Consider the following 22,010-nt stretch of genomic DNA (forward strand, 5'->3'; position numbering starts at 1 on the left):
ATTAGTTAAGTCAAACGTTTTAATAAAAGTTTCATCTTTTAAGATTCGTCCAACACATCCAATTGTAACCTTAACAGAATCCCATTGATTCACAAACGGACTCCACAGACAGCAGCGGGGAGCCCCAGAAGCCAGAGGACGTTCTCTGCTGGCGTCCGCCGCTCCCCCGACATCTCTTCCTTCCGCTCCCCCGACATCTCTTCCTTCCGCGGCGAATCCCATTGATTCACGAACGGACTCCACGGAAGGAAGAGAGATCGGGACAGCAGCGGGGAGGCCCAGAAGCGAGGGGACGTTCTCTGCTGGCGGCGCCGCTCCCCCGACATCTCTTCCTTCCGCGGCGAATCCCATTGATTCACGAACGGACTCCACGGAAGGAAGAGAGATCGGGACAGCAGCGAGGAGGCCCAGAAGCGAGGGGACGTTCTCTGCTGGCGGCGCCGCTCCCCCGACCTCTCTTCCTTCCGCGGCGAATCCCATTGATTCACGAACGGACTCCACGGAAGGAAGAGAGATCGGGACAGCAGCGGGGAGGCCCAGAAGCGAGGGGACATTCTCTGCTGGCGGCGCCGCTCCCCCGACATCTCTTCCTTCCGCGGCGAATTCCATTGATTCACGAACGGACTCCACGGAAGGAAGAGAGATCGGGACAGCAGCGGGGAGGCCCAGAAGCGAGGGGACGTTCTCTGCTGGCGGCGCCGCTCCCCCGACCTCTCTTCCTTCCACGGCGAATCCCATTGATTCACGAACGGACTCCACGGAAGGAAGAGAGATCGGGACAGCAGCGGGGAGGCCCAGAAGCGAGGGGATGTTCTCTGCTGGCGGCGCCGCTCCCCCGACATCTCTTCCTTCCGCGGCGAATCCCATTGATTCACGAACGGACTCCACGGAAGGAAGAGAGGTCTGGTCTGGGCAGCACGCACAGAGCGGGAAAGGCAGCACCAAGCCTGGCCGCGAGCGAGGGAGCGCGCGGCGAGCAGCGACGCCGGGCTGCTTCCTCCTCCACCGCCGCCGGTGGCTGCTCCCTCCGGGGCAGGAGAGCTGGGAGCAGCCGCCCGAGAACTTCCACGTGGTTCCAGAGGTTTTGCCGCCCGTTCCAGCGCAGCACAGGGGCTGGCTGCGAACTCCGCAAGGGGGCTGTCTCCTTCCCCAGCCCAGCGCCTCCCGATTCCCACGGTACCAAATTAGACAATACAAAACATGATTTACTCACCACCAGTGAGTAAGCGCAGCTGCCCAAAACAAAGACGAAATAAAATGGAGACTCGCGCATGCGTCCTCAACTAAGGAGTCCAGCCAATCAGTGAGCTGGTTGGCCAGCTCACTGATTGGCTGAAGTCCAGCCAATCAAATCAGTGAGCGGCAGGCTGGGCTGGCTTAAATTTGTAGGTGGTAGCATAGAACAGAACGATGAGCCAGCCCAGCAGCTGATGGGCGGGAGCTGCAAGCGCCAAAAAAAGCGTGCCTTTTAAAAAAGCGGGCGGGATGCGGGAAAATGCATCAAAAAGCGGGGGTGTCCCACCAAAAGCGGGACGTCTGGTCACCTTAACTTATACTAATATTGTACTAATATTTCAGGAAGCCTCTCAGAACTGGCAAAATAGAGGGATTCAGAAATGCCAAAATATCTAGAACATTTCTGTGCTAGCTTTACCTTTTCCTCTTGATGTGCCACTAAAAGTATTGCAAAAATAGTGCCAATATATAATGTTTTCCTTATTAATTCTCAGATTAGTTCGTTTGGAAAACACAGGCTGATGCTCTGAGTTTCTGGCATTGCCTCAGACTGGTGACGTGATTTCACTGATTGTACTTTCCTCTATGATAAGCAAATGATTGTCATTCTGAAAAGCAATAATGGACATGGATGTCACCTTAATAAAGAAATTATTCTCCACAAGAAACAATGGAAATTCCTGACCTGTCGTGGAAAATAGTTCTCTAATTGGTTTTGTGTGGTGGTGCAGCAGAATCATTTTCCCTAAACGTCATTCCAGTGAGTCACTACTGTACATCATTGTCAAATTTTCAGCAAAATCTTCCTAATAAGAAAGACCAGTGTTACGTAAATGGAATCAGCAATCTCTCCCTTTTATGCCCCAGAAAACCTGTTTCTACATGTTGTGTTCATTCTCTCTCTCCCTCCCTCCCTCTTCTCTTTCTTTCTCTCTCTCTCTCTCTCTCTCTCTCTCCAATTTTAGGCAACACTATTATTAATTGCGATTGTATCTCCTCACAGCTCCCTCCACCCCTTGAAGAATTCAAAGTGAATCTGAGCTAACATGAGCTAGTGTAGGAAATTTAAAATAGAAAATAATTGTTAGTGTGGAAAATAATTGTTATATGGGGATGTGTGTGTGTGTGTGTGTGTGTGTGTGTGTAGATTTTTTTTAAACAAATATGTGTAGAGATATATACAGGTTCCCATGTAACCTGTTTTGACCTGCCAAGAGTTTTGAAAGTGAGAGACTTACCACAACTTCAATCTTTTAATCCTACTTAACAAAACAATTTTCAGACCATCTGACCTTTCATATCTACCTGGCTAAAATATACTGTCACAGCTATTGCAAGCTGTATATTCTGTTCTAAGCAAGAAATATGCATTGGAGATATACTTCATTACCCAATGAAGAAGTAACAATTGAATGAAAGGCACTTTCATTCAGAGAATTTATTCCATTAAATTTGATATTGGGCCAACTTGATTATAAATGAGTCTGTTAAATAACAACTTGTAATATATTTCACAATCATATAGATTATATAGTGATACAATGATATATATATCACTGTCACAATGTATTTAGTATAGTTTGTTTTATTGAATAAACTGCTTTAAACTATACATTTCTGAGATCGTCAGATTCTCCTGTTTTTCATATTTTCTTCATGATTTTTATATTATTCCTGTTTTTTACAAAGATTCATGTGAAGTAAATAGTCATCCAAAGCATTCATGTGTAAAAAAATCAGAATTTTCATAGTGTATGTGCAATATTATTAAATTAACGAATTCTAAAAGCTTGTCATTATAAGATTTGTAAATGCTATAGGGATGTTTTAATTTCATGCAACTGCGGAAGCTAACTTTTTACCGAGCAATAGTTTTTAAGTTCTCTGCTCTGTGTTCCCCAAGCAAACCCAAGAACATGAGTTAAGTAGGTAAATTACACAAAATTAGTCAGGAATATATACAAGAAGGCACGCCTCTAAGGTCTCATAAGGTGATATGTTTTTAGTGAGCAAATGTGAAGTGTGTTCTTGGGATATTTTTTACAAATGTGTAAAATATTATTTAACAGTTTCAGTAACAGATACCTGTATTTCATGTATACATGTACCTATATTATGATTTATACTTTAACAATACAGGCATTCCACAATGTATAACCATTTTTTTAGAACCATTCAAAGTTACAACAACATTAAAAAGTTTTCTTAAAATCAATCCTCATACATTGCTGTGTCCTTATGGTCACATAATTGCAATTTGGGCCCTTGGCAACTGGCATTTATTTACAAGGTTTCAGCAGCCCCAGGGTCATGTGATTGCCATTAGCAACTTTGTCAGCTGGCTTTCAACAAGATAGGTCAATGGGAAAAGCAAGTTTTGTTTAATGACCTAGTGGTTCACTTAAGAGCTGTGGCAAAAAAGCTGATTGCAAAATCACCCAATCACATGATGGTTTACTTAACGACTGCATCACTTAGCCACAGAAATTCTGATCATAAGTCAAGGACTATTAGTATTGCTCAATGAAGTTAGCAATAGACTATGGAAAGTTTCTTGCTGAATATTAACATACTGAAAACATACTGTGCTCTGTTTCACATTGGTGGTTTGTAGCCTTGATCAGATTGGATAAGGATGAGAATTTCCAGTTAGATCCAAAACTAATGAATACCAAATGAATAATATATGAAAAAATATTTTTAACCAGCTGATGCCCAGCCTTAAATAGAAGGCTACAATCCTGACAATGTACAGGGGCAAAAGTCTGTGCTATGGTTTAAATGTGCAGTTCTTGAGCTGCATCCCTTTGTCCCAAATTTCCAGATGTTGAGATGAAATAAAGAGGATGATGGAGGAACAGGAAGTACAAAGAGTATAGGGTTGTAATTCTGATTAAAACTTTTATTGAACAACACTTTACTTTATAATCAAGAGACTATGTATCTGTACTATGATCCCAAGAAGTAACTCCCAAGTAAGGATATATAAGATATATAGAGCCCTATGCAGAAAAAAATCACAGTTTACAAAGTCTTGTAGGATTAATCTCCCTCTTCAGTCACACATCAACATACACAATAAAAATTTAGCAGTAATTAATTATATTGAACTTTCTTCTTCTTCTTCTTCTTCTTCTTCTTCTTCTTCTTCTTCTTCTTCTTCTTCTTCTTCAGGGAATATATTGAATACATTATATTATATTGATATTCGTGATATTGATAATATTCAATATATTATATTGAAGTATATTTATTAATAAATATCCTATTATTATGACTTGCTTCTGTAAGCCAATGCTATTTCATTCTATTTGTAATGGATTTGAATTCTATGGATATTTTGTTTCTTCTCCCTCTCCTCCTTTCTTTTGTTACTTGAAAAGTGATTTTGCAAATGGGGTGTTGCTTTTTGGCCTGAAGTGAAATTAATTGGACAAATAGAGGTGTTGATTTCATGACACTTTGTCAGAAGTGTATTGTGTACAGCATTACACTTCAGTGAGCTTACAGTACATAGAATAAGAGTATATAATTGTACAGGTCATAAACAAATTTATTTGGAAATAAATCCAAATGATTCATAAGAAAACATAGATCATGGGCATGTATTAATTTAATCCAGAACTTTGTCCCGATACTTAAATGATGATTTATTTTATATTGGTAATTAAATATATAAGAATTGGGGATTGTTTTGCAAAATGTTGGAGTCAAGATCACAAAGAAAACAGCTCATATTTTTCATCTGAAAATAGCAGATGGTGGACAGATGGTTTAAATTAATATTAATTAATTTTTAAAGAAATCTTAAATTGTTTACCCTGAATGCTCAGAGTTGGAAAGCTAGCTGACATCTTCAGGTTAATAGCATTCAAAATCATCTTGTTAAATAATATGAGAGCAGAGTGTAGTATTTCCAGTCTTCTGGTCACTGGTGCTTATAATAAAATGTGACTCCCAAGATGATTTCTTTGTGATAGATTGGACTGTAGCCAGAGGAAAAAAAATACTGAAATCTCTGAACAGTTTGTGGCTATACTATGAAGACAGTAATTATTTTTTACCTTTGTTTACAAACTGTTCAAAACTAAGGGGGAGATGCTTTGTGAACTTTTATCTGAAAGATTTTGATCAGCAATTAGAAAATTTTCCACAGTGGTATAACATTGTACATCTTTTATATTTCCAAAAGGAAATCTTATCTAGTTCCATAATACATATTTCTACATGCATTGCTGTATCACACATATGTTCCAAAGAGCCAGAGCTTGTAGCATGATGCTGCATTTATCATTCAGGTGAAAGGGGCAAATTCCTATGGACAACAGTTAGTGATATCCACATTAGAGAAACTGAATGTATTTTCATTGTCCAAGGTAGTAATGTTTCATCCTTGAAAAGTCAAATAACTTGATAAAATTATGCTTCACTGGAAATTTTTATGCTGGATGCATGAAGAGTCACTGAAACTATAAAAATAATTTCAGTGCAGTGTTTGGTGTGAAATTTTTGAAACAATTGTTCCCAGTTTTATAGATTAAGGCTGAAAACTCATTAAGGCAGTAATTTGACTTTTATGTATTTAGAAAAGGGGAGAAACTTGTAGTGTGGTGCTGCTGGCATCACTCTGACCACATTCTCTCTTGCACATCTCAAAATGCCTTTGGTTATACTTAATATAGGACAATGATAATGGATTCCATCTTGCTTATCAAATAGGTACTACAAGTACTGCAAGTTCTAATAGCTCCTTTTTCCCTCCCTCCCTCCTTCCCCGCTTTTCACACACACACATCCTAACTAATAGCTGTGTCTAATGCTTGTTTGGAAAGGGGTTGGGATCTCAAGGGTGTTCAGTTAGAAAATGAGAGAAGATGACCCAGTATTAAGATTGTGATAACCATAATTTGGCCAAAATCTTTGAGTTTGAGTCTTCCCAAAAAGGAAAATTAAGTTCCTCTGCAATGTGATTGTGGACAAATAGAAGGCATTGCCAAATTGGAGCTTTCTGTGAGCTTCTGATGTAGTTAAGCATCCTTAAGTGTATACAAATTTAAACATTCACCACACGATAACTGATCTTTATTGGGCCAATACAGCATTATTCTAACAGTGTTAGAATTAAGCTTTCTAATGCCATCTCAAACTAATATCCCAAAATACAATGCAATGATACTAGCTGTGCATCAATAATATCAGGTGGTGGTCAGACTGAAACTGTTGTTTTAGATCAGAGGCAAAGGTTTAGACTGTAGAGCCCTATGCAATTATGTTATACAATCATGGGAACCAGCAAAATCTCTAAAATATAGACATCCCTATGAATTTCAATGGTGAGAAAAGTAAAGTTCTACATTTAGGCAAGAACAATCAAATGCACAGGTATGGAATAGGTGGTACTTGTCTAAATAGTAGTAACTGTGAGAAAAATCTTGGAGCCCTAGTGGACAGTCACTTAAATATGAGCCAGTAGTGTGATGCTGCTGTCATAAAAAGCCACAGTCTTTGGCTGCATTAACAGAGGGATAGAATCAAGATCATGTGAAGTGTTAATACCATTTTATAATGCCTTGGTAAGACCATACTTGGAATATTGCATCCAGTTTTGGTCACCATGATATAAAAAAGATGTTGAGATCCTAGAAAGAGTGTAGAAAAGAGCATCAAAGATAATTAGTTGGACTGGATGCTAAAACATATGAAGAACAGTTGCAAGAATTGGGATGTTTAGTTTAATGAAAAGAAGGACTAAGGGTGATATGATAACAATGTTCAAATATCTAATGGGATCAACCTATTTTCCAAAGCACATGAAGGCAGGTTAAGAAGCAATAGCTGGAAACTAATCAAGGAGTGACACAAACTAGAACTAAGGAGAAATTTCCTGACACTTAGAACAACAACTCAGGGAAGTTGTGAGGCCTGCAACACTGGAGGCTTTTAAGAAGAGATTGGACAAGCATTTGTCTGAAATGGTACAGAGTTTCCTGCTTGAACAGAGAGTTGGACTAGAAGCCTTTCAGCTCTGTTATTAAGTTATATTCTGGAAATAAGAAATAAACAACTCTTACTTTTTTATATAACTGGAAAATAATATGTTTGTGGGTTTTAAAAAGATGAATATGGAAAAATGTGTGTAGAAGAATATATTTTTATGCAATGACAAATTCAAGCATGTACTTCTTATATATTTTTTAAAAGTGTATGTAATAGCTCCAAATCTGTACTCATGAAATAGAATTAATAGCATTAATGAATAGCACCCACCAATTTCTGTGTGCGTATATTTCTCAACATATCAAATCTGATGTGAGGTAGTCAAAAAAGTCAAATATCTTGGGGTTAATATTTTAACCTCAAACGGGAAATTATATAAGCATAATTATGAACCACTTTGGCATAGTATACAGATAGAGATGAAAAAATGGGAGAAATTGCACTTATCTTTGTTGGGTGGGATAGCGGCAGTAAAAATGAACATCTTACCAAAAATTTTATTTCTTTTCCAAATGTTACCTATACTTAAAAAAGATGCGAATCTTTTAGAATGGCAGAAGGGTATCAACAAATTTGTATGGGCAGGAAAGAAGCCGAAGGTAAAGATGAAAATAATGCAAGATGTATGCGAGAGAGGAGGTTTGAAATTACCTAACCTAAAACTATATTATGATGCAGTGGCGCTATCTGTAATTAGTGATTGGACTCATTTAACTAATGATAGAATACTGAATATCGAGAGACACGATCTGGTATATGGTTGGCATGCTTATCTGTTATTCAACAAAAAACTGGATAAGAATTTTAAAAGTCATATTTTAAGAAATGCTTTACTGCGGGTCTGGAAAAAATACCAATATAAATTAAATGACAAGATACCCATGTGGGCAATTCCTAGACATGCAATTGAAAATATGAATACAGCACAAAAACAGGATAGAACTACCTACAGACAGCTTCTTATTTTGGAAAGGGGGGTTCTACAACTAAAATCTTTAGAGGTATTAAAAGAGGAGAAGGTAGTTCAAACATGGTTCCAGTATGGGCAATTACAGGCCAGGTGGAAAATAGATAAAAAAATTGGTTTTATCCAAGTTGAGGATAATTTGTTTAAACGAATAAGAGATCAAAGTTTAACGCATATAAAGAGGATATATAATGTACTAATACAGATGGATTCGGAAACAGAATTAGTTAAAGATTGTATGATAAAATGGGCTCAAAATATTGAAGAACCAATAATGTTGGATACATGGGAAAGAATATGGGTAAGAAATGTGAAGCCCAAAACCTGAGATAAAATTTTTACAAGATGTTCTATAGATGGCATTTAGATCCTAAAAAATTGGCTTCTATGTATTCGAATTTACAACCCAAATGTTGGAGATGTGGTTCTCTCGATGCTACATACTTTCATATATGGTGGACTTGCCAAAAGGTTAAAGCATTTTGGATAAAAATATGGTGGATTATGCAAAATATCTTTAAAAGAAGGATAAAGTTTACTCCTCAGTTATTTTTACTAGGTATATGTACTGACTTTACAGTGGTAGAGACTAACTTGGTTCTGCACCTAATAATGGCAGCAAGACTGTTAGTGGTGCAATACTGGAAGAAGGAAGACTTGCCTACAACTCAAGAATGGACATTGAAAGTTACAAACTTAGCCGAGATGGCTAAAATATCGGCATATCTTAAAGATCATTCAAATGAGAGATATAAACGAGACTGGAAAAAATGGATTGACTATATACAAAACAAATACGGGACTAAGAAATTCCAGATAGTCTACGCTTAAGATCAGGAATGAGTTAAACTGTTCAAAGTTAGTGTAACAGGAAGAAGCTAAGATCAATGTAGAGATGTTATTAACCTCTTTTTTATTTATTTTTTGGTCTCAATATATTTTAGACTGTGTTTGTTAAAAATCTATACCGTGTACAGGCTCTGGGAAGTCGGGGGGGAGGGAGGTGGGGTGTTAGGGGGGAGGGGAGGGGAGGGGGGATATATACTATGTGTTAGATATCAATGTAATGCGATTTCACATGTATACTGTTTCTCTTTAATTTCTCTGTAAAAATAGGACAAGCTGAACACATTGACATATAGTAGAAATACACCAAGGGGAGGAGGAGTGGGAAAGAAGAAAGAGGGGTAGAGTGGGCGGGAGAGAGGATGGGAGGGTGGGTGAGAAGGAAGGGAGGGAGTGGACCGGGAGAGAGGAGTGGTAGAGGGGGAGGGGAAGTAGGGTAGAGGGGAATGATGGAGGAAAGATAGTAAGTTGGAGGGGGGCGGAAGAAAGAGGTATATGGAAAGTGGAAGAGGTATATGGGGTTTCTATTTGAGTTTGAGTTTCATTTTATTTATATTTCTGGGGGTATTGTTGATAAGAGGAATTGCTGTGATTATTGTTTAATGTTGTATGGCCCCAGTTATGCACAGTATATATGTGACTGTATGAAAATGGAAAATAAAAACATTTTAACGAAAATCTGATTTATAACAATAATAATTCCAATAATGCATTCTATATGTCAACTCATAAAGTATTGGCATGTTGTTATAAGTTGCCACGGTGAGGAAATATTTTGCAGAGACCTTCTCTCCCACCTGAAATGGCCGTTGCGGAGCTCAGTGTTTATCAGCCTGTTTCTTATAGGGCTGCACCGCTTTAGCTAGCACTTTTTTGACATTCTTCCAGGTTGCTTTCAGCATTGACATCCAATCAGTCAAGCTGACTGAGGAGGGGGGATCTCTTGGATACTCAGGCATTGGGACAAAGTCCATGCTGCTCACTACTTTGAACGGTGCTATTCCTATGCTACTGTGAACAGCATTATTATACAGAACCTCAGCAAAAGACAGGAGGGTTGCCCAACTGGACTGCTGATAGTTCACCTCAGGTACTGCTCCACCATGGCGTTCAGTCTCTCCCCCCCCTCCTCCCAATTGGTGCTCAGATGAAAAGCCGAGCTAAGACCCTAGGATGACCCAATGGACCCAAGGAACTCCCTCCAGAACTTAGCTATGAACTGGACCCTCTGTTTGAGATAATTCTTAGAAGTACTCCATGCAGGCAGTAGATGTGCTTTTTATTTATTTTATTTTTTTAATTATTTATTTATTAAATAGAATTATTTATTAATTCTATACACCTTTATTGACAGAAAAATTCAATCTATTGTCTCCTAAGTAAACATTTACAAAATTGTTCTGTTGCAGTCCTTAAAACACACAACCTAAAGTTTTAATAATATTTAATATTATGAAATAGAATTTAGAGCTTCCAGTTTTTAAAGGGTTGGGTGATACAAAATTTAATAAATAAATAGGTGACTGCAGGCTCTACAGTTCCCGTTTCTCACTGATTTTTTGGACATTATTTCTGAATTTTGGAATGCTTTATAACCTTTTTCATAATTAGACAACTTTATTTCTTCTTTTTAAGTAACATCTGTTTGTGAATTAATCATGGGGTCCAAAGCAAAATGCCAGAGAAAGCAATCACCTCCACATTCCAATCATAATTTTTAAGAAAGAAGAAAATATGTAATTAATAATTCTTCCTATTTTGGAGGAATTGCAAGAAGTGATTTTAAGATATTCCAGACATTGAGAAAGTGTCTAATTTTGAATTGCTTCTAATTTTCTTCCTCATTATTTAAAGAGCTATAAAACTAAGAATTTCAGTAATTAAAAACTGTATAGAAGCTTTAAAATATCCACTGTAGCTTGATTCTTTTAATAAGATGTGGCAGACTTGAAAATAATTGTTGCTGTCCCCAAGAGGAAAGCAACCATTTGAAAATGCATGAGTTTCATAATGAAATCACCTATATTCAAATCTGTTGTATAGAAATAACCTATGGTTTCTGAGTATTCCCTATAATGAATGAAGGCAAATATACATTGCAGGATCCAATTTGGGTTGGCCACCAGGACTGGAGGTTTAGTCTTCAAGCTTTCGGACTCGTGCTGGAGTCCATCCTCAGGGAACTTCTTCTCTCTACCTGAATTCCCTATGGCACTGAGCAAGATCACTGCTTGGTGTTGGGAAAATTACTAAATGAGCATTTTGGGTACAGATTCGGTGAATTAGAAATTAAAACTGCATATTGTTTAGATTTCTTCTTTCACTAAGCTAATGTTTTTGGTTAAACTTCTTAGATGTATGATTACCTTATGATAATATTTACAATCCAAAGTAAAGACAAGCTGGATTTTTAGAAAAGAAAGCTAAGAGCTTTCTTTATAGAGTGTAATGTGACTTTTGTCTAGCAGCAAAGCAAGTCAGAAGGTTTTCTTTATCTATTTTTGTTTCTGTTTTTTCCCCCTGAATTGTGAGATTAACACATTATCAGGCCTCAAAGCTGTTAACAATTGTATTCAGTTGGGATCACAAGAAGAAAGGTTGCAGCACTTTGTTTATATTTACTACAATATAATTTACAACTTTTGAGTTGAAGGTGAATTTCATAGCTGGTTTTGGGGGAGAAATCTTTGTACTGTTATAGTATTCGAGGAATGTCTCTTTTAGACTCCAGGTAGCTTTTCCCATTATACTTTTTAAGGAAAAATTCTTTAGTTTTGCTTTTTTACAGTGTTTTGGGTACTTATAAATGCTTTCTAGTTTTAAAATTACTGTTTTGTTCAAATGAATTTCAGAGGTTTCCAAAGCTATATTTAACTTCTATATTCTGCTGAAGATAGATAAGAAAAACCTGAAAGGTACCTGGGAACAAATGGAGATTTTTATTTTTTTTTACAAATCAGAAACATAGTGTTTTAAAGAATGTTAAATTTGTATCCTACAATCTTCCACAAAATATTCTTTCTTATGTTTATTGGACAATTCAGAAGTTTACCAAGTTTTGGTATTTAGAAGTGAAATAATTGTGACTTATAAAACTTTAGATTTGTTCAGCAAGTGCACTATTTTAGTTAAATTTATGATTGCTGGGATATGAAATAAGAAAGTGCTCTTGTTGATGAATAATATACCAAAAATGTGGACTTTCTCAATTTGAATTTATTGTGGAAATACTTAAACTAAGTTTTAATTTAGATATTAATGAATAAAGCATATTTAGAAATATTCACAGATTATACTGTTAAATTTTGTTTATTGTTACCTCAAGGGACAACCTAATAAAAATGGATAATTTGTTACTGGAACCAGAATGCAAAATTTATAGCACGTTCATACCCATTGTTATTGGGATCAGAAGTGTTATGTGACCCACAAATATTAATAGAAATATAATAAAAGGCCAGAAATATAAAAAGTTTGGTGCAAATAAAGAATAATGCTGCTTATCCATACAAAGCAAAGTATTAATTCTGTTATGACGTATTTCTTGTGATTGGGGAAAGAAAAGAAATTTTAGGCATAGTATTGCAACCTTTGACTGCAGAGCATATTGTTCATGGAAGCTATCATAGTTTATTTTGCTATTTTTTCATATCTCTAAACGCAATTTAGTAGTTTATTGTAATTTCCTATTTTGTAATATACATATAAAATGTATGCATTCATGCATGCATGCATGTATGTCTGGTTTGGCTACTGTTTTTCAGGATTAATGCCATAGTATAAGTCAAGCTGCATTTAAAAGTAAATTTATTATTCCATTTTTAGAAATATTGTGCTATTCAGTATTTTTGAAAGATCTCACTTCTAGTGCTGTGAGGATGGTATTCATTCTGTGACTGCCACATCTACTATAATTTGGAGGGAAGCACCAGAAAATGATTTTGACTAAACCAGACTTCTCTAGAAAACATTGTTTTCTAGGTCAGTATCAGCCAGCATATGTCTTGTGTTGGAGATGATGGGACCTATTGTACATGATTCCTCTAAGGCATTATTTCTCAATGGACTTAAACTCCTAAAATTTACAGCCAACCATGGCTAACTGGAGAATTCTGGGAGTTGAAGTCCAAGCATCTTAAAGTTGCTGAGATAGAAAAGTATTACTATAAGGCAACAGGTTGCAGAATGTGAGCATAAATTATCATTTTGGCTTTGATCAATTTCTTTTTTTTTCTTTCAGGCAAATATATTACATTTATAATCAACCCCCTACAATATCCCATTGTGACCAAGAGCAGCAAGTATCTGGAATTTTCAGAATTCGCAGATCAAATATCAAGCCAAGCATTTGACCATCCACCGACTATAAATGAAAAATACCCTGACCTAAATGAACATATACACAGGAATTATCAATATCTTGTTGGCAAATCATTGGACACTCTCTCTGATAACATGATGAGGAACCTCCAGATTGTATTTAAGACAAAGTTTTCACAACTGGTAGATTGGGAGATGGTAAAAATGCACAAGTTCTGCTTCTCTATAATATTTGAAGCCAGCTTTAAAACATTCTTTGGAAGGGATCCTTATAATGAAGACTATAATGTTACTGACGAAATTGGAGAAAAATTTCTTAAGTTTGATGCCAGTTTTTCCTATTTGGCTCTAAACATACCAATTACATTGTTGGGACCAACCAAGAAGATCCGGAAAGAACTCATAAACTTTTTTAATCCCAAAAAGATGGAGAAATGGTTAGATGTTTCTAAAGTGATCCAAAACAGAATAGATACGCTTGAAAACTATAACTTGCTTAGCGATTATGACAAAGCAGGTAACAAACTTTTGAATGATTGCTTGGGTCGAATAAGATAATTTACTAGGGTCCTTTGAAATAAAATAGCAAAATTGCGACCTTGAAATTTTTATGTTTTTTCTCTAATTGGGTAATGATAAAATGTTTTACTCTGAAACAACCCTGTCTGATAATTGATTCTCTCTCTCTCTCTCTCTTTTTGGCTGAGGTGGTAAAACAAGATACTTAATGGTGATAATGAGAGAGATTATAACTGAGCTGCATTTCCTCTCTTTATTTCACCCCCACCCCCACCCTGAAATTACATTTCAAACTATTCTCATTAAGCAGAAAATTAGACTTTCAGAAGCCTATTGGTCCTCATTAGCATTCACTGATCCTTGGCTGGGTCTGTGTCCTAACATCTTTTAATTAGCACACTGCAAATCTAATCAGTGTAATAAACGCTATTAATCTTCCTTTTCACTTATTTTCTCCCAGCACATCATTTCGCCTTTCTGTGGGCCTCGATGGGAAACACAATTCCTGCTACATTCTGGGCGATATATTATCTGTTGAGGCACCCAGAAGCTTTTGCAGTGGTGCGTGACGAAATTGACCATTTGCTGCAGTCAACAGGTCAAGAGAGGAAGCCAGGATGCAGCATCTACCTCAGCAGAGAACAATTAGACAACCTGGTCTACTTAGGTAATTTATTTTATCCTTTCTGAAGAAAAGTAGGCATCTCCATGTAAACTCTGTTTATCACACATTCTGTTTAGTGGGAAGGTGGAGAACCCAGCTGCTTAATTGACATAATAACAAACATTTACATCAATTATAAATTATGTACTTTATAGCTGGAGAAACACTAACTGCATGTAAACATAAAAGCCCAGGTAATTAACTAAGCAAAGTATGGGAAAGGTTGATCAAAGCTTTGCAGTTATTTACACAATGTGTACACATATTAAGTCTGAGTCTAAACATCTGCTGAAGTGAAGAGTACATTTCAGAGGCATTGCTTACAAGATGGCAAAGCAGGGCCTTCTCATGAATTGAAAGGAAATATTTGGATCCATCAACTTCCACTCTAAATATCATTAGCCTGTACAGCATCCTTTTAAAACATAAAACAGGATACATCCTCATTTTTTTATGGATTGGCAGCTTGTTAGCTATTCAGTAAAAGATATAAATATTTTAAAATCAAAAAAGTTATTTTCAAAGAAGAGAAGATATATGTAGAATATTGTACAGTTGACAAACTTCCCACTTTTTAAGCAATTTTCAACGAAAAATAGGTTTAGTGGAATTTATGCGTAGTTGATTGATAGTAGAAGCAGTAGCAGCAGTCATAGCTTTTCATAAGAAGGCGAACACTTCGTTTAGAAATGATAATCAATTGTCATATCCACAACAATCTATCTTACATATCTTGCTTGAATTTGCACTGTCTTAAAATCCATATGCAAAATTGCTCTTTTAAAAAAGTTTTTTTTTTTAAAAAAGCATTTTATAAATTGTGAAAAAGGCTAAGCTAAAAGAACTATGCTGGAGAAAATTTATTTATGTGGTTGCTAAGAGTCAACACCAACATGATGATATCAATCAGGATATCTAAGGATTCACAGACAGGGATATTAACTTCAGTTTACAATGGTGCTTGAAAGTTTGTAAACCCATATTTCTGTATAAATGGGATTTAAAATAATACCTGTTTTCTATATGTAGTTTTGGATAATTTTCTTCAGTAAACAAATGAACAAGCATATTGTTTTTGAATCATTTGATCTAATTTTAAATGTATTTATACAGAAATATTGAAAAGTTGAGAGTTCATAAACTTTTAAACACCATTATAAATATGCTTGGTCTAAGTCTAATAATATTATACATATAAGATATTCTAATTACATGAAAAAGAACACTCTTTACTATTACTTAATGAATAGTATGTTACACAAAGCAATTTCATCATGAAAGATGCGCTTAAAACCTTTTCTATATAAAGAAAAATTTGGGAAGTTGGGAGTAGGAATAGCTAGAACATACAGTATAATGGTATATCAGAAATGTTATGCTATTCCATGCATTTTTATTAGCCGCCTCATTAATTGAGATTTATTTATGTAGCAAAATTTGTGACCTGCCTTAGTAGTCAAGTGAGGCTAAAGTCACAATAAAATAGGACAGTTTTCATTTCCTTATTCTTAACTTGCTTATTTATAGTTCTAAAAGGATTTGGAAAGACCACATATCTTATATGCTGGGGATGTAATATGATAGTCAAAGACTAGATTCAGGATATTTTGGGCTTGTTTGTAGTTTTTGGGAGAAAAGTTACTTTTATTTCTGTTATATCAGTTTGCTGGGCAGTGGTGGCCAACTTTATAATTTCTACCAGAAGGGTAAAGACACGCCTAATATGATTTATAACATACCCACAGGAGAAGTTAATATTTGCTTTAGAAAAGATGGACAATGCTTTCCTGGCAGATAATATTATTCAATGTGATTTACCAACAGCAGAAATCATTATATGTAAACTCAAACCACAGAAAAAATGCATAGGTAAGGAATCTTCAGTAAGAAGTGAATCTAAGTTACAATGGGGATTGGGATTCCTTAGCTTTCTAAATATTACTATACTATAAGTGACAGATCAGTATACTGATAGATGCTGGTCAGATTTGGACTTCCAAATTGATAATTGTCAATCCCTTTCTGCCTTTTCCTTGTTCCCAAGGAAATATTTTTCTCCGCCATCTTTGTATCCTTGTTTTATGTTTCTTCTGTTATTTCATTTTTTTAAATTTTTTAACAACTTATAAACTTCCCTGAGTCACTCAGAGAATTGTATGGCATATAAATTTAAGGAGTTATTATTAGCTGCTTACTACAATATGAAATCACAGCTGCTAGTTCTTTAGTTAGTAGTGGCCTTCCTATGCATCAAATTCCTCTCAAATATCTAGGATGTTGTAATATATAGACATAGTATATTAGCAGACCCAGGCAGTGTGTCCTTTTTTTAATTGACAGATGGAAATTTTTTCAATGTGCAGATTTTCTGAGCGTGATCCATGATTTCTTGGTATGGCACCCGATGTGCCAAAAACCACTGCTTATGGCTGATTTATGCCATAATCTTTTTGTTTGAATGTTCAGATCTTGTTACTTTGTGATCTTTTGCCATTCTTTCCCTTCTATTTTGCTATTCCCTGGTAATGCTACATCAATTATTCACACTTTTTTCCTTTCAACTACAATTATATCTGGGTTGTTATGCGCCAACACTTTATCTAGTCATATTTTGAAATTCCAAAATATTCTAACCTGTTCATTTTCAACTACTTTTTCAACTATTCTGTTTCAAGGACTGAAATTGAAACCTTGTGTATGCAAAACACACTCTGATGTTTCTTGCTTTAAATAAATTATTGCATCATTAGCGATCTCACATGGTGAAAGAAGAACCTCAGTTGAGACACGTGAAAGTGTTTTCACTTTTGCAAGGTTTTGTGTCAATAATCTTAGACAATATATTTCGTGCTAAATTAATTACATATTTTAAATATTACCAGATAAAGATTTATGCAGCAAAGGAGGATTTTTTTCTCCTTCATGTCATCATATCCTCTGTGTGGCAGGTACAGCCTTAAAGTAAAAAAAAAAAGTCAAATAATAATTCTTTCTAATTTATTTACCATCCATCTTGTTAAAGTGACTCTACACAGCTTACAATGCTAAAACTATTAAAACCATAAAAATAAATATTTCTAAAATGATAAAAATGAAGTTCAATCAAAGATAAAAATTATAGTTAAAAGATGGGGACGGAGCAGGATGCATAGGGACAGGGGAAGTAGGATTGCCTCTTAATTCATAAACCATTCCCAGTGTTATGTCACACCCTTTGGAGACCAAGCCATCTGGTAGAGCCAGGTCTTCAGGTCCTTATGTAAGATCAAAAGAATAGGAGCCAATCTCACCTCAGGGGCAAAATGTTCCAAAGAACAGGAGTGATGCGGAAAAGAGTCATCTCCTGGACCTCGCAATCTGGAATTCCTTGGCTGGTGGGGTCTGCAGCATGACCCCTCTGCCAGTGCGGGTGTGGTGAGCCAATCTCATTAGAGTGTGATGGTTCCTTAATGATTAGGATAGGGATAGGGATAGGGATAGGGATAGGGATAGGGATAGGGATAGGGATAGGGATAGGGATAGGGATAGGGATAGGGATAGGGATGGGATGGGATGGGATGGAATGGAATGGAATGGAATGGAATGGAATAGAATAGAATAGAATAGAATAGAATAGAATAGAATAGAATAGAATAGAATAGAATAGAATAGAATAGAATAGAATAGAATAGAATAGAATAGAATAGAACAGAACAGAACAGAACAGAACAACAGTTGGAAGGAACTTTGCAGATTATCTAGTCCAACTCCTTGCTCAAGCAGGAGATCCTATGCCATTTCTGAAAGATGACTGTCTAGTCTCTTCTTGAAAGCCTCCAGTGATGAAGCACCCACAACATCTGGCAACCTGTTCCATTAGTTGATTGTTCTCTGTGTCAGAAAATTTCCCCTTATTTCTAGATTGAATCGTTCCTTGATCAGTTTCCATCCATTATTTCTGATCTGGTCTTCAGGGCCATGCCATGCAGGGCTTTAAAGGCAATAACCAGCACCTTGAATTGCACCTGTAGGCCTAAGTACATTTCCTTTGCACTGTTTTATTGTATTTCTTCTTGCAGATGCCAAGAAAAACAGTGTGTTCTCCTTCCCCCTGTCCCATTTGTCCCCCTTTCCAATTATCCATGTCCTCCTTTTGCCTTCTCATATATCTGATAGCCCTACATATCAATAAACTATCAGTTGGCCTTCTTAACTAAGTTGGACTAAGTTGAAAGGAGCACCAGCTGCTAGGTAAAGAATACATATGTGCACACTTTCCCAGAGATATCATACAGAACTGTCTATCATAGATCTCCACATACCACAGATTGTAGCCATCTCTCCTCCAGTATCTTAAATGTAATATAGTAGGCACATTCATTGACACACATAATGCATACGCATAGTGTACATACTGGGTATTTACATCCTAAATCTTTCTCCTGTCTTAGGAAGGAAATTTCGAGCAACCTTCTGCCTCTGCAGCATTGAGTCTTGTGTCTAAGGGAATCTGCCCCTTTTGTCTTTGGCAGAAAGAAAGATCAAACAAAAGAAAAACAACTTTATTTAAAAGGGAAATAGGAAAATAAATTGTAAAAGTTCCTTTTTAACTTTAATTAGTAACATGGTTCTTCATTAACAAAGGAAATACAATTAGAGAGGTATTCAAAATCAAGCAGCATCTGAAAACATCTAATAGAAAAATATATAGGACAGCAACAAGCTCTGAACAAAATTCCAAAGTGATCCATTCTACTAATGGAAAAGCAACTGAAATATAAAGAGGTGCTAGTCTGTATAAAACATACAAAGATTGGGCTTGTGGAAAGATAATAAGTTACAGATGCAATAAAATGGTCTTAAAAATCGACGAAAAAAAATTAAACAGGGCACTGTCTTAACTAATATTTTCCTTTTCTTTTTAGCCAGTGACTCTTGGACAGTGCCAATTTGTTATCTAAAACACATTCCTTCCTTGAATTGCCAGCTATAATCAGGAGATTCTTAGCTTTTTCTCTTTCCTTACCCTACCTGGTCATAAAACGTCTGGCTTTTTTTGTCCTGGACTTCTGCTTTGTTTGTCAAAAGGATCCAGGTTCTCTGTCTCTGGCACAGAAGGAAGCATTGAGATACTTTTTGTTGTTGTTATTGTTGTTGTTGCCTATGTGGTGAAGATCATGCCCAAGACAAGATTTTATTTTGAATGGCTAAGCTGTCCTGAATATCAGTAATTTACACTAAAGAGAGTTTGTATCCTAATGTCCCACCATTATATGGGACATTTTTCACTAGCAGATAGATAGAAAAACTACAATTAAGCAGGATATAAACTGTCTTGAAAGATACAGTAAGCATATTAAACATCACTCTTTTAAGACTGAATGAAGTGGGAGAAAGTGGATATTTTATCTCTGTGTCCTGTGATTAATTTAATTCTGTTCAGTCATTCTGCAAACTATAGGTGTGTTGCGTTTCATAATTCTTTTATATAATCATAGTGCTCTGAAAAGAGTAGATGTATCCAAAATATTTGTATACATTTCTATTTGCAACTATTTTTCTTTCTTATACCCTTGACACAGAGTTCCTATTACCTGCTTAATATAAAATTTTAAAAAACCATTATTTGCAGCGGGGTTTTTATTAAACAGTAACAGATCAAGATCATATTTAATTAAAATTAACTTGCTTACCAAAGCCAAATGTACTAATGATTCACAATGACCTTTTATTACCTGCAGTCCCTTGTTTTGGCTGGATGATTGACAGCTTGCTGTTTGGCTCCGTGTTGTATTTCAGCTGACAAGACTTTTCATTTTAACTCAATTTGCCTGCCTATCACAAGCTGGTGGCGGGCCAGGCGCAAGTCGGCCAGCTTTGCCTCAGCAGCTTGCTCCATTTCTCATTAGTACGCATTTATTCAGTGGAAATTGGAAGACAAATGCTTGAAGGCATGTGAACTAAGTATAGCAAATTAGGTTTAAAGACTGAATATTTATAAGTATATTGAAATGGCTTCGACTTTTTAAAAAAGATTGTGGATGAATTGGAAGCAGAGAATATAAGAGAAAAGGGGAGTGGGAAGACTCTAAAAATAATACTCTGGGAAGTCTGAAGGGCCCCTCTTCCTCCCTCCCTTTCTCTCTTTCCCTCCTTAGAAAATATGTCAACTTTACTGACAATCTCTCTTCATGTGTTGAAGTTTCAGCATCTCATGTGTGTAGGAAGTGGGAAAACATGAGGGTCATGTTCATTTGCTGCTTGGTTATCTCTTGCTTTGCTTTAAATTGCCTTGTTTGTTCAGCACTAGCACAGAAACAGATGTTGTTCTCCAGAGCTGGATCATTTATGGTACCTCGTGGTGCAAAATGGGAGGCCTCCCAGGCTATCCAGCTGGTCTTACAGGAGTGCTGGCTTATGCCTACTGAAGTATGACAACCACAAGTACTGTACAGGCTGCTGTTTTATCATCTAGTTGTCATTCAGTGCCTAAATCCAGCATATAAGAATTGTTGGGGAGGGGAGGAGAGGAGGGATTGGGAAAGAGTTTCATTTTTTGTTTGTTTATTTTCATGGTCGGCTGCCACAAACCCACACAAACTCCCTCCTCCTTTGCTGATCATAATGTGACTCATTACCTTTGTCATCTAAGGATTATCAGCAAGATCGCTCAGAGCGAAAGCCGCAGCTCCTTTTCCCCCACATAGCTGGTACTGGGAGGTAAAATAGATTTGTCATTTATGATCTGACCGCTAAGCCGTGCTCTGAGCTCCATTACTGTGATTAAATTCTCTATAAGAGAAGTTTGCCCGATTGTCATTTGGGATACCACAGTGGTCAACAGACTGCCATGTTTCCTTTCAAAATGTCAGCCAATCCGATATGACTTCGTGGCTTGTGCTACTCAAGTGGAAACCTGCTATTTCAGCAGCAGCAACACTTTGCCTGATGATTTCGCTTAGCGTTGCTGTGTGTTTTGTGCTTTACTCCCTTCCCTCACTGGCCCCCAACCAGGATGTGGTTGCTTTGGTGTCCGGTGGCCTTACATATGTCAGTTACCATTTCCATACTGCAGCTTACTATGCACTAATCAGCTTCATTATGCCTAGGCTGCATAAAGCCAAGAAATGGAGCCTGGATCTTTCTTTTGCATTGGGGGAAGTTTTCTCTTGCCAGAATGCAGCCATTTGACATCTATTGTGCCTTGTGGCTATCTGCAATAGAAGCCATATTCTAGAATCAGAGGTTTTTTTCTGGCTTCGTCATCAACAAGCCGACTTGATTCTCCCTGATTATAGTAACGAAGGCAGTCCAAAAAAAATATGCACAGCCTCACTGTACGTCACATTGAATCACGGTGTTGGCCACACAGAACTGACCGCAGCCTCATTTCTTTAGACAAATACACGCTTAAGGAAAAAAAAACTCTTGCAGAAAAGCATCCAAATCAGCTTTATTTGCCATGCACTGTTTTTAATTTTT

The 22,010-nt window shown here is 36.7% G+C and overlaps 1 protein-coding gene across 1 annotated transcript in view; it reads left to right on the top strand.

Annotated features, from left to right (window-relative positions):
• The window catches only part of CYP7B1 (cytochrome P450 family 7 subfamily B member 1), a 109,625-nt gene that overhangs the window by 77,263 nt on the left and 10,352 nt on the right, over positions 1-22,010 (top strand). The window contains exons 3-4 of the mRNA XM_014056230.2: positions 13,287-13,883; positions 14,346-14,552. Coding sequence (XP_013911705.2) covers positions 13,287-13,883; positions 14,346-14,552 — 804 coding nt within the window. The remainder of the gene's footprint in view (positions 1-13,286; positions 13,884-14,345; positions 14,553-22,010) is intronic.

This window comes from Thamnophis sirtalis, unplaced genomic scaffold (assembly GCF_051295495.1).
Source record: "Thamnophis sirtalis isolate CommonGarterSnake01/CBP01778 unplaced genomic scaffold, rThaSir2_p1.2 scaffold_2, whole genome shotgun sequence".
Lineage (NCBI taxonomy): Eukaryota > Metazoa > Chordata > Lepidosauria > Squamata > Natricidae > Thamnophis > Thamnophis sirtalis.